This window comes from Aspergillus bombycis (genome assembly GCF_001792695.1).
Source record: "Aspergillus bombycis strain NRRL26010 chromosome Unknown contig00110, whole genome shotgun sequence".
Classification (NCBI taxonomy): Eukaryota; Fungi; Ascomycota; class Eurotiomycetes; order Eurotiales; family Aspergillaceae; genus Aspergillus; species Aspergillus bombycis.
In genome coordinates this window covers 1-19,269 of record NW_019170112.1, presented here as the reverse complement: position 1 = coordinate 19,269, position 19,269 = coordinate 1, and the positions used below count along the sequence as shown (strand labels likewise).

Sequence of the window (19,269 nt, the reverse complement as noted above, 5' to 3'; positions counted from 1 at the left end):
TATTTAATCCCATATATTAGTGTTTATATTTGGACACCAAAAAATCACCCGCATAATCAATGGTGGAACAGGTATTAAGCCGCAACACTATACTTTCCAGTGGCGGGTTGGATAATTTGTGCCCATTATTGTTTTCTCTTATTTGCGAAATGATAGGGCCCTAGTATAATCGTATGTTCTTTTCTACTATAAGGAAAATAGAGGATAATTTTTCAACGAATTGGCAATTTGTGTGTATATATACCCGTTATTCTAGACTAACTTTAATATAATTAGCTGCCCTGAGATCAGATACATCACCTCCCCGTCTCTTCTCCGGGAATGGCATCATAGTCTGCCGTTGACGCTTCCTCGTAATCTTTCTCCTTACTTTCATGGTTCACGACCAAGAACGACAGGAACACGATCGCAGCGCCGACCCAATACAGCGCGCTCGACGTTATGCCTTGGAGGAAGATCTGGCCCACAAGGGAGAGCGGGATGGTCAGTGAGAGACCGACGGTGACGACAAGAGGAGTTGTCAAGAGCATAGCGTAGGCCCAACAGATGTCTGACAAGAGGGAAGATACGGAGTTAACCTTAAGAAATCAGACATTAGTATAGTTCGGATATCATGCATAGGAGAGAGCAACGGGAGGAAGTTAGTACCAAAATGATAGTCCAAACTGTGCCTGTGTCAGGGAGTGCAAATGTCTCAAGACCAGTGAAATGCATGATAATGAAACCGGGCCAAAGGAGGAGCATATTAATGAGTCCAACGAGACCAAAGAATAACTGCATGTTCACTCGGGACTCATCTCCGACTTGCTTCTTTAAAACAATCGTATACACTCCGTACATGACTGCGCTGAATCCGGCCATAGCATCACCGAGGGCGATCTCGGTGGAGCTTTTGTTCGGAAACCTGCTACCGCTGCCATCATCTGCAGGGGGTGCTTCTGATGCAGATAGATCAACACGGGATATCAGAATAATTCCCACCAAAGAGGCGACGACGCCGGCGAGTTTGCGGACGGTGAACTTTTCAACACCAATGAGTGCGCCGAAAATCAGGGTCCAGACACCTGTAGCCACAGACGTTAAAACTTCTACTCAATGTTGATGTGGTTGATTGATGCATACCGCTGGTAGAAGTCAAGATGGTGGTGCTGCCTACGGTCGTGTATTGCAGGCAAGCCAAAGCAAAATAGTTTGCCTGATTGCGCATTACGCGTCAGATCAGACGAAGTAGAGTATTCCGCACTCTCGAGTTACTTACAAGGAACTAAAATGGGTTAGTACAGCTGTATAGGGGTTTGCACATTGGACAGATTCTTACCCATAACATGCAAAATTGCAGGCTTAACTTTGCAGTCGCCCTCAAGCCCAGCTTGACAGACTCCTCTTCTTTCCCTCCCGAATCCAACGTAGCTGCGTTCCATGTTTCAGGGTCTACGGGCTCGTAAGCGTTGTCCCGCCCTGTTGTTTCAGCATCCGGATCATGTGAATCAATGTGCCGCAAGAAACTTTGAAACGAGTGTATCTGGGAGAGCTTTCCCGAGCGCCATAATCTCCAGATCCGGCCAAGAATTATCGTAAAGAGAGGAAGCATAAAAAACGAGGTGTTAATATAAGTCACAAAGAACGGTTTGGAGTACGTATCGTCGGCGAATATCGTCTGGGACGCAGGTCAGTATGTTCGCGACTCAGGATGAAGGCACACGGAGAGTAGAGGTGCTTCCGTCAAGATGTTTGTGAGGGACTATCATACACTAGCCAGGAAATTCGAAGCCGTCCACAGGACGACTACAATCAGAAGCAACCCAATGCCAAGTGTTCGCCTTGCGACACCAGTGGACATTCTAGTAAAGGTATCCATGGAGAATATCAACCAAAGAAACTATGTACAAATGATCGAAGGGTGGGGACGCCGTTGTGAAAAAAAAAATTCGTCGAAGCTCCATGCATCAGGCTTATCAGTCGAGTACTTTACGCGCTTCGGACTTGACCGGAGATGCCAGAAGTATCCCGTAATGCCGGTGCTCACGACAACGAAAGATTTCAGGGTGGATCACGGAGCACAATTGGGGAAAGACAGATAGAGCTCAGCTGGGCCAGCAGATGACGCGACCACCCTGCGAATTAATCATGGGATGTCCAGAGTCAAATGGAAGGGGGGAAGAAACAAATGGGGTTAACCCCAGACCATGGACGATAAAGTAGTTCAGCGGAAGTCCCACCGCCCAAAGGATCACGGGATGTCACCATTGTCCACTGCGCCTTTGGGAATAGATCGACAGGGTCCCGGACATTTATTGTTCCCCCATAGTACATTACATAGTACGTGTCCGTGGTTATACTACTCATACTCTAGCAACCCTAAAATCAAGTAGTTGTCATACTCCGAAACAATATGATTAGACGTTGGCTGTAAACACTAGGAAAAAGAAAACCCGATTGCTAAAAGATATCCCCGTGCGACCCAGCAGCCAAAGCATGAGATAGGAACTTCATACCTGAAGTATTCCCAAGATATATAGGCTCAGCATTTGGGGGAAACAGTCCGTTCCCCAAGCCCGAGAACAAAATAGGAAACAACAGCATCTCTACAAAAGAACTCAGAATGCAAACAGAAAGCTGCAAATCTCGGCCATGGATTGTAAATCATTGAAAAGTCATGTCCATCCGTAGGGTATCAACAGGCACATCCATCGCGCTCACTATCAAGGTGGATGTTGATAGGGTCACTGAATTCACCACTAAATTCTTCGGCCTCTTCTTGTGCCAAAGCACTCCTAGCGATGACTTGCGTGTGCGTCAGCATGTGGCAGGAACACGAAGAACGAGCTAGCTGTCGAAGAGGGCCGACTTACCTTCAAAAGCCTGCTCAACGTTAACAGCTTCCTTGGCACTGGTTTCGAAGTAAGGGATGTTGCCCTTAGATTGGCAAAACGTCATTGCGCGTTTCGAGGAAATCATTCGCTTGCTCTCCTCAACATCGATCTTGTTACCAATAACGACCTATTTCGTTGTCAACCTTAAAAATCGGAAATCAAAAGCGGTGGGAAAAAAAGGAATAGCTAAGTAGGCAAACATACGAAAGGGAAGTTCTCAGGGTCTCTCGGACTTGCTTGGATAAGGAATTCGTCTCGCCAGCTGTCCAGAGCCTCGAAGCTCTTGGAGTTGTTCACATCGTATACCAAAACACAGCAGTCGGCTCCTCGGTAAAATGCAACACCCAAAGATTGAAAACGTTCTTGACCCGCAGTATCCCAGATCTGTTTGTCACAGGTTAATCACCCGCTTTGTGGTATTGAAAACTGGCGGGACACATGCCTGCATTGTTACCAGTCGGTCGTCTACTAGAACTTCCTTGGTAAGGAAATCCGCACCGATTGTTGCCTTGTAGCTGGCGCTGAACTTCTTGTTGACCTGTTTGGCGGATATCGTTGTCAGCGGGATACAGTACTACGCAAGATTCTCCTGCACTGAAGGTCACGGACATATTGGTTCATTAAACTCGTTTTACCGACGCCGCTATCACCAAGAATAATAACCTAAAGGATGATGTATACGTCAGTAAGAGTTTAGCCGTAATGTTGGTATGGTGACCTTACTTTAAGGAGAACCTTCTTCCGTGACGACATGGCTATGGCTATGAGAGGTAAGGCGGTATGCGCGGTGGGAGATAATAGGAAGCGGCGCAAATGAAAAACGAAGGAGTGAGCGGCTCTTTATGAAAAATGGAGATCTGGGGGGTGTTGACAGTTCTCCCTATCCTAGCAAATGGGTGTGAAGTAGCTGAGGGAGGATGAGTGTGAGAGAGAGAGAGGACCGGAGTAGTAGTTAGCAGTACTAGTCTTAAGTTGGACGGTAACGAGCCGAAGCTAATGGGAGGCGGTTGGTTTCGATGATGCATGACGCTGGGGCGGTGGAGCAGGCGGTGTGCACGTGTTGCTGCATCGTCCGATCATTTCATCAATAGTCAACAACGGTTATCTGCACAAGAGGTTGTGCGTGTCTTCCTCTGAATAGCACTTCGAAAGTTTTTGATAAAGCCTTCCATACATCTTCGACTACTAGTAACAATTGTACCGTGTTCCTAATTTGCTCTGTGACTAACCCGTGTCACAATGTATTCGTGACTTAAAGCTTCTCCATTCGACATCGCTTATCGTGATTATCAATGGCCCACTGGAGAGAGGAGTACTCCGCCGCTCTGGCGGCTCGCGATCGACGAGAAAAAGCCAACGTTGCTATCTTAAATGCCTGTACGCCCTGGAGCGTAATACTCCCACGTGGTTCCTCATTCCCACTGACAAATCATTCATTGCTACAGATACCCAACTTGCCGACCGGACCGGCCGTATAGCAACAGCTGTCAACAGTGCCCAAAGCTCTTTCCCGATAGACAGTCACAATGATATCCCCCAACCTCCAGTGCCAGATCCCATGAAACAAGGCGTAGCATTACCGGGACCCTCTCTCCAGGATACTTTAGCTGCAGCACGCACGGATCTATCTGAGGCGCAACGGTCCCGATCAGAGCTACAGGATCGGCTTACTCGCACAACGGCCGAGCTAGAGAAACTGCGAAAACGAAGCTCACAGGACTCACGTCGCATTGCTGTACTAGAAAAAGAAGTTGCTCAGTTGCAACTGCGATTGAAGGATAGGGATGAGGAGTTGAGGGGAAAGGCTAAATTGCTAGATGTAGGACACTTTTCTCTGTACCGGATAGGATATGTTGACTGAGCTATCATCAGGATTTCCAAGACGAGCTTGCATCACTAAACCTGCAGCTCAATATGGCCGAGGAGCGGTCCAACCGGCTACAGAAGGAAAACCAGGAGTTAGTCGACCGGTGGATGGCAAGGATGGGCAAAGAAGCGGAGGCGATGAACGAAGCCTCGCGATTTTCATGATTTTTACGTAATTTGAGACAGCAGAAGCTATTCTGATTGTTTCTAGAGCACTCCCAGACCGGGGTAAGATTGTGGGCTTCGTCAAAGCTGTATGCAGATCTGTATCCACCTTATCTATACCATATTTGCATGATACCCATTTATTCACGGACTCCAATGGCACAACTCAAGCAACGTAATACCTTGTACGACGTGCCACGAAAACCCAGAACATTCGAGGAGAGGCCAGAAGAGGTCCCTGGGCACAACAGGTGAAGAGCCGAAAACAGACATCCCAGAGAAATGAGGAAACCATGCCAACATTTATACAAGAACAGTGGTATCATATCTTCGAGACAAGTAACTATTTCCAAAAAAGAAAGAAAAGATGAAAGGTAAAAAGGTAAGAATAGGGAAATAATACACCGAAGAAAGGTCTACAGGGAATTGTATGTAGTATTTATCAACCCGGGATAAACAAAACGTACCAAAAGTAAGAAGGTAGAGAGTTGCCCAAAACCAGTTTATTGGTAGTCTCGGTGACTGCGTAGCGCACAGCCGGGCATCTACCCCATGCTCTCTGCAAAAGCTCTCAATCTAGAGCTGTCTTTAGTAGCGACGAAATAAGTGCCACCAACGTCGGTCCAGCTGACACTGTTGGACCAATATTCCCTCTGCTTCACCCTGAGAAGATTGATAGGCGAGTTGAGATTCCGAGACTGTATCTTATGGCCTGCAGGGACAAATGATTTGAGGGACACGATCTGACAACCCTCTTTCATGTCCAGGAAGTGATTGATCAACTCGTTATTGAGTTGTGGGGTGAAAGCCTGGTTGTTGATCAAGATGACATCTGCGCGCTTTAGGACATCGATGATACTTTGTTCTTTAAGGAAATCCCCACGAACGAGATGCGTTTTCCCTGGTGCTATTCCCCATAGGCGACATCGAGCCCTGAACTCGGCCTGCTGGAGTTCAGCAAGCTCGCACGCATTCTGCATCATTTCGCAGCCCCAGCTTTCACACCCAATCTCCAGTGCGGCCTGCAAAACAACGTTACCCACACCAGATCCTAGATCGACGAAAACCTGCCCCGACTTCAATCCCGTCTCTTTGAAAATAGTGCTGATGAAACGAGGTAGTAACTCTCCGTAGACATTGTCCGTCCCGTTTTCATATTGACGGAGTGATTCAACCCGAGGTGACACAGTTCGCGAATAGATTTGGGTTAAGATTCTCTCGACGAGGGGCAAATTCAGCCGATGAGTCGAGTCTAATTTTTTGGCGATACTGCCGTCGCGCCTTAGTCGTTCGATCGCATCATTATAGTCCGTTACCACATTTCGAAACTCCGTTTCGGATGCGTGGGCGAGTGCTCTTCGTAGTCTTCTCTTAATCCCGGTTGATTCATTATCAAAATAGCCCACCTCATCTTCCGGTATGTAATGTTGGGATACAGTTTCGATAACTTGGAATATATCGTCGATAGGTCTAAAATCGTCTTTGTCACGGGGTACAACAAGGTTGTATCTGTTGTACGAAGTAGAGTCGTTAGCAAATCCTGCGAGTACCATCGGTGCTAATTTTGCTTGATGTCGTACCTCTCTTTCGGGGAAGCACTTGGATACTGCAAAAATATCTCTGTAGGCCGGCCCGTGCCTCCAAAAGCTGGTTTGAAACACCCCGCCTTTTGGACAGATGTGATGTCGGCTGCATGTACGATCGGCAATGACTTAACTCCTCCTTCTGAGAATGCCTTCAAGGAACGCAACCGCCTCTCAAAATCTGGCTCCGCACTGTCGCCCGTTCTCGCGCGCTTACGAACTTCGAACGACGTATCCGTGTCACTGGAATCGTCATCACTGGAAAGTCGTTGTTCTGGAGTTTGTCGCTTTCGATTCTGTGACGGAGTGTTCAATCGCCGTTTCGAAGATGTAAGGTCTGGATCTCTCGAGACTGACCTGCTCCCCGGTCCTTGCGTTCTCTTCGGCTTGTCAGAGGGCGAGGCACGCGATGATGTGCCCGGAGTCAGTGATGACGCTCTTGAAGGAGGCGTAGGCCGTGTCTGAACGACTTTACGGATTTGAGGCTTCTTTGGTTGTAGAGAGAAGCCTCCTCCTTTTTGAAGGTGGTCAAAGAATCCCATCGAGTAAAGCTGGACGCGCCGCACTCAGGCGGGGATGTACTGTACAAAACCGATATGTGTGAGGGTATATGGACACAAGTTAAAATGCTTGAGGTAACATATGTACTGGAAAGAGCAGCGAAAGAATATTTGAAAGAATGGAATGACCAGCGCGGAAATGCAGAACGAGCTAAAGGAGGGAAGAAAGAGAAGGAAAAGACCGTTGACCGAGCGGAAATGTCAAAGAAAAGAGCCGCGCAAAGCCTGAGCTAAAAAGAAGCGGCGATCGATAAAGGTTCAGCGCCGCCACTCTGGGCCGCATGTCCTAAGACTTTAACCTTAGGCACACCCGCCTTCCGTTGGCTCGGGTCTCTAAGCCGCCCTCCCCGCGTGTACACAGTACTACTACTACTAGTAGTAATACTCCGTCTTCCTCCGTACTCTTAGGGTGACGACAAATTACTTAGCGCATATCTCTTCTTCAACCCTCCGCTGCGTGCTCAAGCCTTAAGCTATCATGATTCTATTCAGTAAACTTCTATCTTTGAGAGATTTTTACTACTGGCAGTTACGCTTCTTCATGCATGTCAAGTGCGTGATTTCCTAGTATGAACATCTACCCACCTGCTCATTCTTCCTATCACTTGAGTCTTGTTGATTGCGCAGCGGGCGTAGCAATTTTGGAGGCTGCGTGAAAGCATCTGGATTCTGATTGGTCACTTAAATTTAATATCACGTGACGTTGATTCTGCCGTTCAGGCTGTTACGAGGTTACGACGATTAATTCCCTATACTTCGATGCCTCCCACGGACCACCACTCCAATATTGACAGCATCCCTTCTTGTGCAAGGTGGATGAATAAATAACATACATAAAGTCTAGAATAATATACTCTGGCAGTGTAGAGACCGGAGATCTAATCTAATTCGAGTCCATCCGCCACAGATAAGCCGTGCTTTATTGTTGGTCGCACAAGTTCAAGTTGTCCTGAACCTCTCTTCCATAGATCTGACCAATGATATCCAACGGGCGCACAACACATGAGCCCTCTTCGCTATTGCCAGAGGGAGAGCGAGTTTGCAAAATCTTTAAACCAGGGCTATGAAGGAAGAGGGTAAAGCGCCCTTGATCCTCACTCGTAAAGATTCGTGGTGAGGGAAACACGCCAACCAGGAGGGGATCAAAACCATGCTGTCGGTCTTTGAAACGCTTGAGGGGCTTGAGGAGCTTTTCTGCGCGGTCAAAGATTCTCCACTCGGCTATATCGTCTACCTGAATCAGTCGAGGGCGACCACTCCTCTCGCCATTCCCATGTAAAGATTTGGTAGCTATCTGATGCAATGCGGGATACTTGATCTCAAAGACATAAGCCATTAGTGCAACATTGCGAAGATCTTTGGGCCTTTGACAATCATCAAGAATATCCAGAAATTCTCGCCACGCCGCCTGATAGGGACGACCCCCTTCAGCACAAACAGAATATCGTCCAAGCTCGGTAATTCCATTCGGTCAAGAACACAGAGACACAAATGCTGAGTTGTGGCTATAGTGCCAGCGGTGACTTCCACCTGAATATCACCGCCCCGTCAACGTACTTCATGAGTAATGGTGTCCCTCAACAAGCCTGCGACTTGCCGATGCCGGCGATCGACCAGCCTGAACCACTCCTGTACGTACTTCCAGCTCACAAGTCCTGCCTGAAGAAGCTCCAATGGGTAGCAGTAATACTGGAGACAAGGCACATCTAACCTCACGACAAATGGCCGAGAGCCAGCTGTGCCAGCTGTGCCAGTGGTAACGGCAAGGTCTGCAATAGGCATTGCCATCCGTGCACATGTTTCAAGTTCATAGAAGTTTCATCCGCACTGTAAGGCAATGGGGGGATGACTGTCTCTCTAGCGCCATCGGAAGTGGATTGTCTATTTGTAGGGATGAATCCAAGGAGCCGAGATGAGAACAGACATATGCCTGTACTCGTCGTGATAGGGCGACAAAGGCCACTCGCGGAGTCCTTCAAGTCATTTATTTTGATATTCGGTGAGCGGCAGTTGACAAATTGATCCAAAGGAGGACCGGTTGGTGTCTGCAGATTGACTTGGGCGAACACAGTGTTCACTATATCTGCTTTTGAGTTTGGAGGTGGCTCCAGTCTACGGCTGTAGGGCGGTTAAGTGGATGGTTTCAAACGTTTGCCATCCCACTGCATACACGCTCTTTGGGCTATTGATGAGAAAGCGTGGTGACTGATGACGACTGCCACTTGTAATAACTACTACGACAGACAGGATATTCATGTCATGTGTTGAAGCCATCGAAACTAGCACCTGCTTTCGCAGTTCAAACTACCTTCTTTCACCCCACCTCTCACTTCACAATCCAGCCCCTCTTTGATCGCAACTCATCGATCATCAATCAAAGAGAGCTGTCAAATTATCCAATCAAGCAATGTCTCCACCTATCAGTCAAACCTACCCGTTCCCGCAACCTACACCACCACTTGCTGTTGAGAGTGAGTATTGGAACGAACGATGTGAAATACGGACAGATTTATTGAAAAAACTGAGAGATCTCTGTCGAGAGAAGTTGGGAAGAGACAGATTTCCTCCCACATTCTGGGCATTTTGCCAGGTCGCCGACCTCACCAAGCTACAGGACATGATCGATGATCTACGGTCGGCCTGCAATACAAGAAGCGCACAGCAAATACTGGAGCCAACTATCAAGGATTCCGATGTTTGTGTTGATCGATGTAAGCCTTCCATATCATACATCGGAGAAAAATCAATCTAAAGCTTCGTCAGGGCTCCAGAATGTAAGCGTTACTAAGAGTTCAAAGTCCGGTACAGATCATTCAGGGCGCTCTGATACAGCGTGCAATAATGTTCGTAATTTTTCATGAATTCCTTGACTTTACTAATAATTCAACAGTGTAAGAAGAGAGATGAGTACAAATGTATTCTGACCGGCATACCAGACCCAGAAGCCGCCCACATATATCCCAGTCGCCTCCTAAAAGCCTCGACACGTGAACCAAGAGCCGTTGGGAGATTTTGGGATATTTTGAATGTCTTTTGGGACGAGAATCGTGTGCAGAGATGGAAAGCAGAAATCTCTGGCAACCCAAATGATATGCAAGAGTCTAAGCATGGATGTTTTAATATGCTGTGCCTCGACAAATACGCACATACACTGTGGGGAAATGGTCTATTTGCGCTCCGACCAATGGAAATCACTAACGATAGGACCCTAAAGGTTCAGTTCTACTGGCAAAGAGGATTATCAGATGCTCTAACTGAAATTGACCTCTTGACGGAACCGGAATCTTCTCGTGGACTTTTTGGTGCCAAGAACCATTCCTTACCGAGGTTTACTGGAAAAGTCATGGACAACAGAGAGCCAGAATACAGAGCTATTGCTTCCGGTGATATTTTCACACTCAATACCAATAATCCTCGAGATATGCCACTCCCGAGTCTAGCATTACTCGAAATACAATGGAATTTACAGCGAGTTGCAGGAATGAGTGGTGCTGCAGAGTTGAACAGCATTTCAGACTCTGACGACCGTGATGCAGACACCACATCCGCTGTAGAGCTCACTCGGAGAATCTACGAATGGTTGGGTCTCTTCACTCATAGCGATGAAGGCTTCGCAGTCCAACAACCGCCGATCGAGGTCCGAAGTATGATGCAGTCATGATATTGCCTCGGCTGAAGACTGTTTTACGCATCAGTGGAAAAAAAAATAAGAAGCGGAAAAAGAGAAACTCAGCCTGCGTTCAGTCATTATGATTTGAGTGTTATGATATCTTCGGTTAGCGAACAGGCTATAGCAGCGAGCGGGGCCGCCTCTGCATTTCTTAAAATGGCACATCTTAGAGCCCCGATATTTCAATTGATTGTCATTCCAACCCATATTTGTCAAGGGTTTGCAGGGTAGCAGAGACAGGTTACCCGGATAGCTGAACTGAATCGGCAACAGTACAGTCAGGCTTATGTTTAGGAATAAACAAGATGTGGCTCGGGGAGGTTCAAATAGGGACGGATGGAAGATAAACAAGTTGTCGGTCATGTAAGTCCTGGCTTGGAGAGTTTATCTTTCATATTGATTATTGAGCTCCAATTTCACGCGAGTGCAAGGTGGAAAGATCATGGTTTTCGGAGTAAATACAGATCACGATCGTAGCAACTCCGTTGTCATCTAGACTTATTCCATAGGTGTTAGCTTCTTTCCCTGTATACTTTACTTTGATGATGGAATCTAAACACATAGCATACGGATCTCACTGGCACAACGATTCTGTACCTGAATATATATAAGATGCTGTAATATGCGGTTTCTATACATACACACCCCTCAAAATGGGTATCAAATTTTGCAACTCAATTACACCGGCGGACCACGACGTATGGTATTCGTCTATATGACCTTCGCTCCCTTTACTTTTGTTTCTTCTTTGCAAGACGCTTCTGGGCTCGGACATCCTTCTTCATCCGGGAATCCACAATCTTATACTTGCCCTTCACTCCGCGTGGACGACCAGAGATACCCCTGTTGTTGCCCTTGGCCACGACCAGCTTCACCTGCTGCTTAGGCTTCTTCTTGGTCGCCTTGCTCATCAACTTCGAAATGGCCTGTGATTTGTCACGTTCGCTGAGTGCCTCATCATCCGCCAGCAATGCAGACTTCTTGCGTAGTTTCTCCAGCTTCTGCGCAGCCTTGAACTTCTTTCGACCCTTTGCTTCCATGACCTTCTTGATTGGTCGAGCGTTAATGGCACGCAGCTTCTCCTTGATTGCAGCCGCAGCAGCCTTGGTGATGGGTCGATTTGGTTTACTGTGCTTCGTCTCGTCGTCGAGGAACCACTCCGGAAGACCGTCAACATCTCGGAAAGCATACCGATTGAACCCATCATCCGTCACATCGTGCGACTTCTTTTCACCACTAGCCATCTGCTGAGCCAGGGCCATGGCCTCCGCAGTGATAATGTCAATGTCTATGTTTATAGTTAGCAACAGCAGAAGCAACCGTATAATCTGATTTAGTAACACTCACCAAGCTGACCATTCTCCTTCCGAGGCTCATCGAGTTCCTCGGGTTCCTCATCCGAAGAGTCCAAGACCATTTGCGTGCCTGCCTTCGCATCCTTTGCCTTCTGCTTCTTTGAAACAGAATCCTTGCTCTCCGTATGGTCATTGTCGTCCTCGTCCATCTCAATGACACTATCCTCATTCTCATTCTCATCCTCATCTTCATCCTCGACGTCATCAATATCCTCTAAGCCCTGGAAGATATCCTGGTCAAAGAACAATGCGGCATTATTAGATAAAGTCCCATTCTTCGGAGGTGCTACGCTCGTCGCATTCGCTGTACCAAATTCGGAGTCCTCGTTATCTGACTCTTCGTTACCCGACTCCGAAAAGCCCTCCCATTCGTCGGCTTCGAAATCCTTCCTGGCTTTCTTGGCTCTTAGTTTCGTATCCTTGTCCTCTTTGCGATCTTGGTATAGCTCGTATAGTGAATCGAGCTCTCTTTCCAGTCGATCGCCTTCATCATCACTCTCAGCATCATCATCGGATTCTGAATCTTCGCTTTCACTCTCAATAGTTACTTCTTTTCCAGCAGCGATCGTATCCCTTGCACCCTCTCTCTCAACACGCTTAAGTGAAAACGGTGCATCATCTCCAAGAGGACCAATTTGCTCCATACCAATATCCATAGGGGTCGTCATATGCATCTGCATGCGGACGATTTCTTTGCGCTTCTTCTCATTCTCCTTCCGCCTCTCCTTTTTCGCTTTGGAGCTTTCCTTCTCCCTAAGGCGCTGCAGTTCCTCCTGAATGGCCAGTTCTTCGTCCATTGGGGCAATTTCAGCCACTTCCTCGGGCTCATCCTTTTTGGCCTGCCCTCCCTTCTTTACGACAAGACCAAATTTCTCACGGACTTTCAATCGCCATCGTAGTAAGTTGCGGAATTCCTTTTTGCCCAGCACTTTCAAATCTTCACAGCATGTGCGAATTTCATCTGTCGTCTCTTCCAGCCGGTTGAGTGTGCTCAGTGCGATGTCTCCATTGAGGGGCTGTTGAAAGCTAAGTTTGTTGTATTGGCCGAGAATGGCAATTGGGTCAGTTGTGTTAATGAAGTCGGTGACGGGTATCTCCTTAAATTGCGTCCAATCGCCTTCCTCATAACCGTCTCTCTTGCGCTTCTTCTTCTCAGGGTCAAATACACGAGCCTCGTTATTTGGGGTTGGATCAGCTAATTCTGCGAATACGTGCTTCGGATCAAGGAACTTAGGGTCCATGCGCTTCGGTGCCTTAAAGCCACGGCAGACGACGAAAATTTCGGCGGAGACATTTCGAGACGAGGGGGGCTTTGTGGCTTCCACCGACGTGAACAATTGTTTGAAAACCCACAGCAACGCATTGTAGTCCTTAGACCGGAAGACTTTGGTGACAAAGGTACCGCCCTCAACAAGGAATTCCGTAGCCAATTTCATCGACTGCAAGACCAGCTCTGCTTGCGAAAAAGCGTCCTGAACCCACGCAGTACCAACGTTTGGAGCACCATCGTGAAGTACTGTATCCGCCTTCCAATGTTTCAGGTGTTGCCTGATAGTTGTGCGACACTTCTCGGTCGTGATATCGCTCTGAAAAGTGATAACTCGTGGAATTGGCTTGATGGGGGCGAGATCGACACCGATGATAATACTCTGAGCGGGCATACACTCCGCAGCCACTTGACACCATGACTATGTACTGTTAGAGAATAATGTTGATACATGAGATGCATCAACACTTACACCTGGTGCAGCACAAAGATCGAGAACGACCTTGCTCTTCTCCAAGAAACCATATTTCTTGTTCAGCTGTATCAGCTTAAACGCAGCTCTAGCTCTGTATCCCTTCTCCTTCGCAAGGCGATACCACTTATCCAAACGACCCTTACCATGCTACTCGCAGTCAGTAAATGAATTAATTATCTTGTATCATTTTTGTAAAATTCTGTAGCGTACCTTCTTCTGGATTGCCATTTCCAAAGACGGGCAGTCGAGGTAGGCTCGACGAAAAGACCCGGATTGACAGAATGATGGTGTCTTGGTAAAAGGGTATTGATATAAAAAACCAGCGCGAGAAAAAAAGTTATCGGTCGCCTGGATCTCGACTCCACACCGCCCGTAAAACAATTTTTTCCCCCTTCTGTCAGTTGTGGCGGTGGCTGATCACTAGCCACACTCCCAACGCACAGTACGTATGTACATAGCCATATACCCCAGGCACCAAAGGCGGTCAGGGATCCGGAATCCATGTGACGTGATATCACCTCTGTTGTCTATTGGGCCGACTAAATCTCTCTCCTCCCTCCGTGGCTTTGACTCGACGCAGATCACCAACAGGCACTCCATGGCTTATCTTCGACTCCTGTAGCTTTGGCGGCCCCTGTCCTCCAAATTTGCTCAACAATTTCTATGCAGTTGATCGTATGGTAATGTTTTATATTCTACTTTCATGGCGCCCACGGGTTCTCGCAAGAGAGTAAAGTCCATTCCGTCAGTTGCGGACTCACAATCGTCAAACGATGGAACGACATTACCGTCGAAAGACAGAGGACGCTCGGGCTCACTGAAACAAGGGGGTAGTGGAGTAAGTTTAAGAATTTCGTATAATTTTACAAAGTGCATTATTCTACTATCCTCTGTGTCTGTACTCTCTGGTAGCTGATTAAGGGTTGTTCTCATAGAACTGGTACCCAGGAGCCTGGCCCGTTTCCAAATCATCTAAAGCGGCCCCAGTTACCGAGGTTGCCCGTGAGAGCATCTCGGTTGCCCAAAACGTAGCTTCAAGCCTTACTTCCTCGCCAGTGTCGCAGCTTGCTTCTCCTAAACACCCTCGACATCCTTCTCTACAACTTACTAGAAAAGTTGGCGCTTCGAGTCGCTCCCTTCCTGCCAACGCCACCACCACTCGAATCAACATCGCATCCGATGGCACCGCGTCTTCACCAGCAATAGAAACCCTGCCCAACCCTACTGCCTCAGCAACTGAGTCAACAAATAAGGAATCGTCAAATGACGAAAGCGCCGGCACGGGAGGAAACGTTGATAACGATCAATCGAATGTTGCGACTGAGACAAATGCAGGGTCTGGGGAGGTAGAAGCGAGTCAGGAACAAGCGCTGTCGCAGCCAAGTGGGTGGTTTTCATGGGTCTGGGCCCCTTCCAGGATTGAAAACCCTCCCGATAACATCCCGGAAGATTCAACTCCAGCCCCAGCGGACAACACCGTGGGAAATCAGACGTCAAAAGAGGAGGACGCTGCACCTGCCAATCAAGATCAAGCAGAGGAAACAAAGCCTCCTGAAACAGCAGAGATTGACGACACAGCACAAAAGCGATCCTGGCTCCAGATGTGGTACGGCTCCTCATCCTCGAAGGGTTTAGAAGAACCCTACTGTGAGAACCCGCCAGCAGCAGATGGACCAATACCCTCTACTGATACACCACCTACATTAAATGAAAATGTAAACGAGCCCATTGCAGATATTCCAGCAGATGCACCTTCTAAAAGTGCTAAACCATCAGGCTGGTCTTTCTGGTTCAGAGAGACTTCACAAGACGCTTCGCAGGTGAAGTCCCAGGAAGTACAGTCCGTTGAAGCTTCTACTGCCCAGGATTCCATAATAAAGAAATCCAACGATGATCCCGAATCCGAGCCGGAACAAAAGGCAGAGCTCTCGAAGAAGGGAACTCTTAAGATAAAATCTCCTAAGAGCAGTTCTGTTCTTCCTGAACAGATTGTTCCTGGGCCAGAATCCAACTCCACTGCTTCTGCAGTGAACGCGTCCGAAGCAACAGCTTCAAAGCATCTACAGAAGATTTTACCTAACCAGGTCCTCCCGCGTTTCAGAGACACTTTCGCTTTGCAAGAGAAGCCTAGTCTGTTACAGACGATAGGGCGATTCTTGCACTACAGCAAGGAGCCAGACAATAGACATGTTTACATGATTAAGGACCCACCACCCATCAAAAGAGCATTGGCCATAGGAATACACGGGTACTTCCCTGCCCCGTTAATTCGGAGTGTCCTTGGTCAACCGACTGGTACATCTATCAGATTTTCGAACATGGCTGCAGATGCTCTTAAAAACTGGGCAGATGATCATGCATATACGTGCGATATTGAAAAGATAGCGTTAGAAGGCGAAGGTCGCATTGCTGAACGAGTTGATTTATTGTGGAAACTATTGCTCAATTGGATGGAAAAGATAAGGCAGGCTGACTTCATACTGATTGCATGCCACAGTCAGGGTGTTCCTGTTGCAATAATGTTGGTTGCGAAGTTAATATCCTTTGGATGCCTTAACGCTGCGCGGGTCGGTGTATGTGCCATGGCCGGTGTTAACATGGGGCCTTTCTCCGACTATCGATCACGATGGATTAGTGGATCTGCTGGTGAGCTTTTTGAATTTGCATTGCCTCACAGCCAAGTTTCAAAGAATTATGAGGCAGCGCTCAAAGCGTCTCTCGATTTCGGTGTACGGATCTCCTATATAGGGAGTATCGATGACCAACTCGTTTCTCTAGAGGTGTGTGCCTCCTGGGTTCATCAGCAGCTTTCGCGCAACGGCTAATATTAGTTTTCAATGACAGTCATCGCTATTTTCGCCGGTGGCTCATCCGTATGTTTACCGAGCAGTATTTGTCGACGGTAGAGTACATGCTCCAAGTTTGTATGTTATTCCTACTTCAAGTGATTACGTTTGTTTTTGGAGCCGCTGCTGATATGTCTCGCAGCCTATCACATTTGGTCGGGTTTGCTCTAAAGCTTCGAAATCTTGGGCTCCCAGATCATGGCCTCATCCGCGAATTGAGTTCGCCTTTAGCAGGTAGTCTGTATAGTGGCGAAGGCCACTCACGTCTCTATGATGACGAGGCTGTGTATCGGTATGTTATTTTTGTTCGAGTTAGAGCTCACTAGGCTAATGTTGTCCTAGGTTAGCTATTGAATTCGCTCTAGAAACGTCGAATGTCCAAGATGCAACGCTTAGCATCAAGCGAAGCCCCCCTGCTTCGTCAGTGAATCCTTACATCCTCCCGTTCGCCATGCGCGGCCTCCTTGAGGAAGAGTACGTCCGACGCGAGCTTTACGAAGAAACAATGGAACTGCTACGACAGTTTGACGACTGGAAACCGACCAGCAAGGTTCTAAAGGATGTAAAGTTCCGATTAGAAGGAATCCGCTCAAAGCTCTAGCCGCAGTTCTGTACTTGACACATACTCTTCCCATCAACTATCCATCAACCCTCCACTGACATCTACTAAATCCCGCTCCCAGCCTGGTGTGGTTTGCTATTGCCCAACTTAGGCAACCTTGTTTTTTGTACACTTCTGTACACTTCTCTGGGTAGAGAGTTTCAAGGGGGAAAAAAGATAGAGCTCATTCCCATGTTACGGTGGATCTTAAATAGAATACTTTGCTTCTGCTGCACAGATATTGATTACAATTTTGGGGACATAATAGATGCGAAACATTCTACCTTTCTATGAACCTGAAGCGCTTTGCAGTCATGAATACTATTAAAGAGCCGCCATTGGTAAGATATTTGAAAGGAGATGATTGTTCGTAGTTATCGTCATTAAATTGGTACAGGTAAATCCCCGTATTTCATAGCCCTAAGATATATAACGCCGCGTATGAATGTTATAAGTTCGCTTTTTGTTTATGGTATGCCCGGTTTATCCATCCATCCCAGTATCCCGACGTACCAGATATCAAACCCCATGGAAAAGAAGTATCGCGCCCCACTGAGATGAAGCAAAAGAACGGTAAAATGGGTATGAGAGCGGACTCGAAAGTCATAAGAAAACGAAAGACGAAATGATCAAGAAGTCAGGAAAATTATGGTTGAGGGAACGCCGTTTGATATGCACCTTCGATTTCATCTAAGTTGATGATTAGTCTGCGGTGCTCATGCTATGTATGGAGCATGGATAGCAATAAGACCTACCTCTCATGCCGTCTAACGCCTCAAAAGCAGCTGCATAATTGGTTACGGTAGCAATTATTCGCTCTAGGCCTTGCCTGAGTTCTTCGATCAATCGATCTGAGGGAGTAGTCTTGTTTCCATAGTCTGGTGACAGCTGCTTTTCTACGCGTGCTTTGTAGAATATCATTAGCATAGCGTAGCTGCCTTGCATCAAACAGCAGGCGAATGATGGCATAGTTCGAGGCAGCTGGTTCGGTGATTGTAACGTCATCCCTTGCGGGCTCTTTGGCTCGTTCATAATGGGTTGCGGTATGGGTAGACTTGGGAACATGCGTGAGATCAACAGAGCAGCCCTAAGGCAGACTTTGGCGGAGTGTTGGATGCTGAAGGGGAATCCACTGGTAAAGGAGTATTGGGAGATTGACTGATAGTCTGAGGACGTGGATGAAGCGGTGGAAGGGGTGTACTCGCTCGACGACTGCTGAAATGGTTCCAAACCTCCGCACGAGCATTGAATGTCGCTGATTCCATTCTGCGCTCTGGAATCCTTGACAGAATTGCATGCTGCTAGGTTGTTGGAATTGGCTGCAGTTAGGTCACAATGTTTCTTAATGAAGATAGGGATGTCTGAAAATGCTCTAAAGCGATGGGTTTTGATTTGTGCGCTAGAACAAGATCAGTGATATGCTGGAATGCGATTTTCGTACAAATACCTACCTGGACAACTTGATTCGGGAAATTGAACGTATACTTTGTGCTGTTGTGAACTCCATACCATCGCCACAATTCATGGAAGGAGGAACAATAGGAAGTAAGTTCGACTGCGCCAACGCTGAGCTCGCCCATGTGTCGAGTTGCTGCATTCGTTCGTAGATGTAAGGCATATTGGTCCTTGTTGATATACATTTGTTTAGATCAATTACAAATTGAGTTGCTGAAACTAGCACTTGCTGAGCTTGCATCAGAACAGCCCAACCCTGTAGATCATGTTAGAGATCGCCTCTTGAGCTGAGTTCCGCACGTAATCTCTAATTGGTGGAAGGGCGCAGGTGAAACTTACATCTGGATCAGCGGCGAAGCGCGGATAGGGCGTTACAAACTGAGGGTCGTTCGCAATAATGGCAAGTGGCTGGTTGACTGCGTTAACAACTAAACCATCAAAGATGTTTGTGTGTGTGTGTGTGTGTGTGTGTGTGTGTGTGTGTGTGTGTGTGTGTGTGTGTGTGTGTGTGTGTGTGTGTGTGTGTTGTTGTTGTTGTTGTTGTTGTTGTTGT

General features: G+C 47.4%; 10 protein-coding genes across 10 annotated transcripts; 3 read left to right on the top strand and 7 right to left on the bottom strand.

Moving 5' to 3' along the window:
- Positions 1-296: 296 nt before the first annotated feature.
- ABOM_008897 (DMT family transporter) lies at positions 297-1,840 on the bottom strand (the record flags this gene model as incomplete). The annotated part of the gene is made up of 6 exons (XM_022536026.1): positions 297-578; positions 649-1,064; positions 1,123-1,195; positions 1,259-1,264; positions 1,319-1,657; positions 1,751-1,840. 6 exons carry the CDS (start codon positions 1,838-1,840, stop codon positions 297-299), a joined length of 1,206 nt encoding a protein of 401 aa, XP_022385236.1.
- An 834-nt stretch (positions 1,841-2,674) lies between these two features.
- On the bottom strand, positions 2,675-3,626 carry rab7 (Rab family GTPase YPT7; the record flags this gene model as incomplete). The annotated part of the gene is made up of 6 exons (XM_022536025.1): positions 2,675-2,784; positions 2,853-3,000; positions 3,078-3,257; positions 3,328-3,411; positions 3,483-3,536; positions 3,597-3,626. The coding sequence occupies 6 exons, from the start codon at positions 3,624-3,626 to the stop codon at positions 2,675-2,677; spliced, it is 606 nt and encodes a 201-aa protein (XP_022385235.1).
- Positions 3,627-4,165: 539 nt separating this feature from the next.
- Positions 4,166-4,904, top strand: ABOM_008895 (ATG16 family protein; the record flags this gene model as incomplete). Its single annotated transcript, XM_022536024.1, has 3 exons — positions 4,166-4,250; positions 4,319-4,692; positions 4,746-4,904. The coding sequence occupies 3 exons, from the start codon at positions 4,166-4,168 to the stop codon at positions 4,902-4,904; spliced, it is 618 nt and encodes a 205-aa protein (XP_022385234.1).
- A 545-nt stretch (positions 4,905-5,449) lies between these two features.
- dot1 (histone methyltransferase DOT1) lies at positions 5,450-7,029 on the bottom strand (the record flags this gene model as incomplete). The annotated part of the gene is made up of 2 exons (XM_022536023.1): positions 5,450-6,413; positions 6,485-7,029. The coding sequence occupies 2 exons, from the start codon at positions 7,027-7,029 to the stop codon at positions 5,450-5,452; spliced, it is 1,509 nt and encodes a 502-aa protein (XP_022385233.1).
- A 937-nt stretch (positions 7,030-7,966) lies between these two features.
- ABOM_008893 (uncharacterized protein) lies at positions 7,967-8,829 on the bottom strand (the record flags this gene model as incomplete). The annotated part of the gene is made up of 2 exons (XM_022536022.1): positions 7,967-8,455; positions 8,605-8,829. 2 exons carry the CDS (start codon positions 8,827-8,829, stop codon positions 7,967-7,969), a joined length of 714 nt encoding a protein of 237 aa, XP_022385240.1.
- Positions 8,830-9,454: 625 nt separating this feature from the next.
- Positions 9,455-10,708, top strand: ABOM_008892 (HNH endonuclease signature motif containing protein; the record flags this gene model as incomplete). The annotated part of the gene is made up of 3 exons (XM_022536021.1): positions 9,455-9,758; positions 9,811-9,890; positions 9,938-10,708. 3 exons carry the CDS (start codon positions 9,455-9,457, stop codon positions 10,706-10,708), a joined length of 1,155 nt encoding a protein of 384 aa, XP_022385239.1.
- A 740-nt stretch (positions 10,709-11,448) lies between these two features.
- spb1 (rRNA methyltransferase spb1) lies at positions 11,449-14,042 on the bottom strand (the record flags this gene model as incomplete). Its single annotated transcript, XM_022536020.1, has 4 exons — positions 11,449-12,005; positions 12,065-13,760; positions 13,812-13,961; positions 14,025-14,042. The coding sequence occupies 4 exons, from the start codon at positions 14,040-14,042 to the stop codon at positions 11,449-11,451; spliced, it is 2,421 nt and encodes an 806-aa protein (XP_022385238.1).
- Positions 14,043-14,517: 475 nt separating this feature from the next.
- On the top strand, positions 14,518-17,261 carry ABOM_008890 (uncharacterized protein; the record flags this gene model as incomplete). Its single annotated transcript, XM_022536019.1, has 5 exons — positions 14,518-14,652; positions 14,750-16,594; positions 16,659-16,738; positions 16,803-16,952; positions 17,003-17,261. 5 exons carry the CDS (start codon positions 14,518-14,520, stop codon positions 17,259-17,261), a joined length of 2,469 nt encoding a protein of 822 aa, XP_022385237.1.
- Positions 17,262-17,907: 646 nt separating this feature from the next.
- On the bottom strand, positions 17,908-18,879 carry ABOM_008889 (uncharacterized protein; the record flags this gene model as incomplete). The annotated part of the gene is made up of 3 exons (XM_022536018.1): positions 17,908-17,951; positions 18,017-18,660; positions 18,713-18,879. The coding sequence occupies 3 exons, from the start codon at positions 18,877-18,879 to the stop codon at positions 17,908-17,910; spliced, it is 855 nt and encodes a 284-aa protein (XP_022385208.1).
- Positions 18,880-18,979: 100 nt separating this feature from the next.
- ABOM_008888 (uncharacterized protein) lies at positions 18,980-19,142 on the bottom strand (the record flags this gene model as incomplete). The annotated part of the gene is made up of 2 exons (XM_022536017.1): positions 18,980-19,003; positions 19,056-19,142. Coding segments are annotated over 2 exons (111 nt in total), but the record flags the coding sequence as incomplete, so codon positions are not given.
- Between the last annotated feature and the right edge of the window lie 127 nt (positions 19,143-19,269).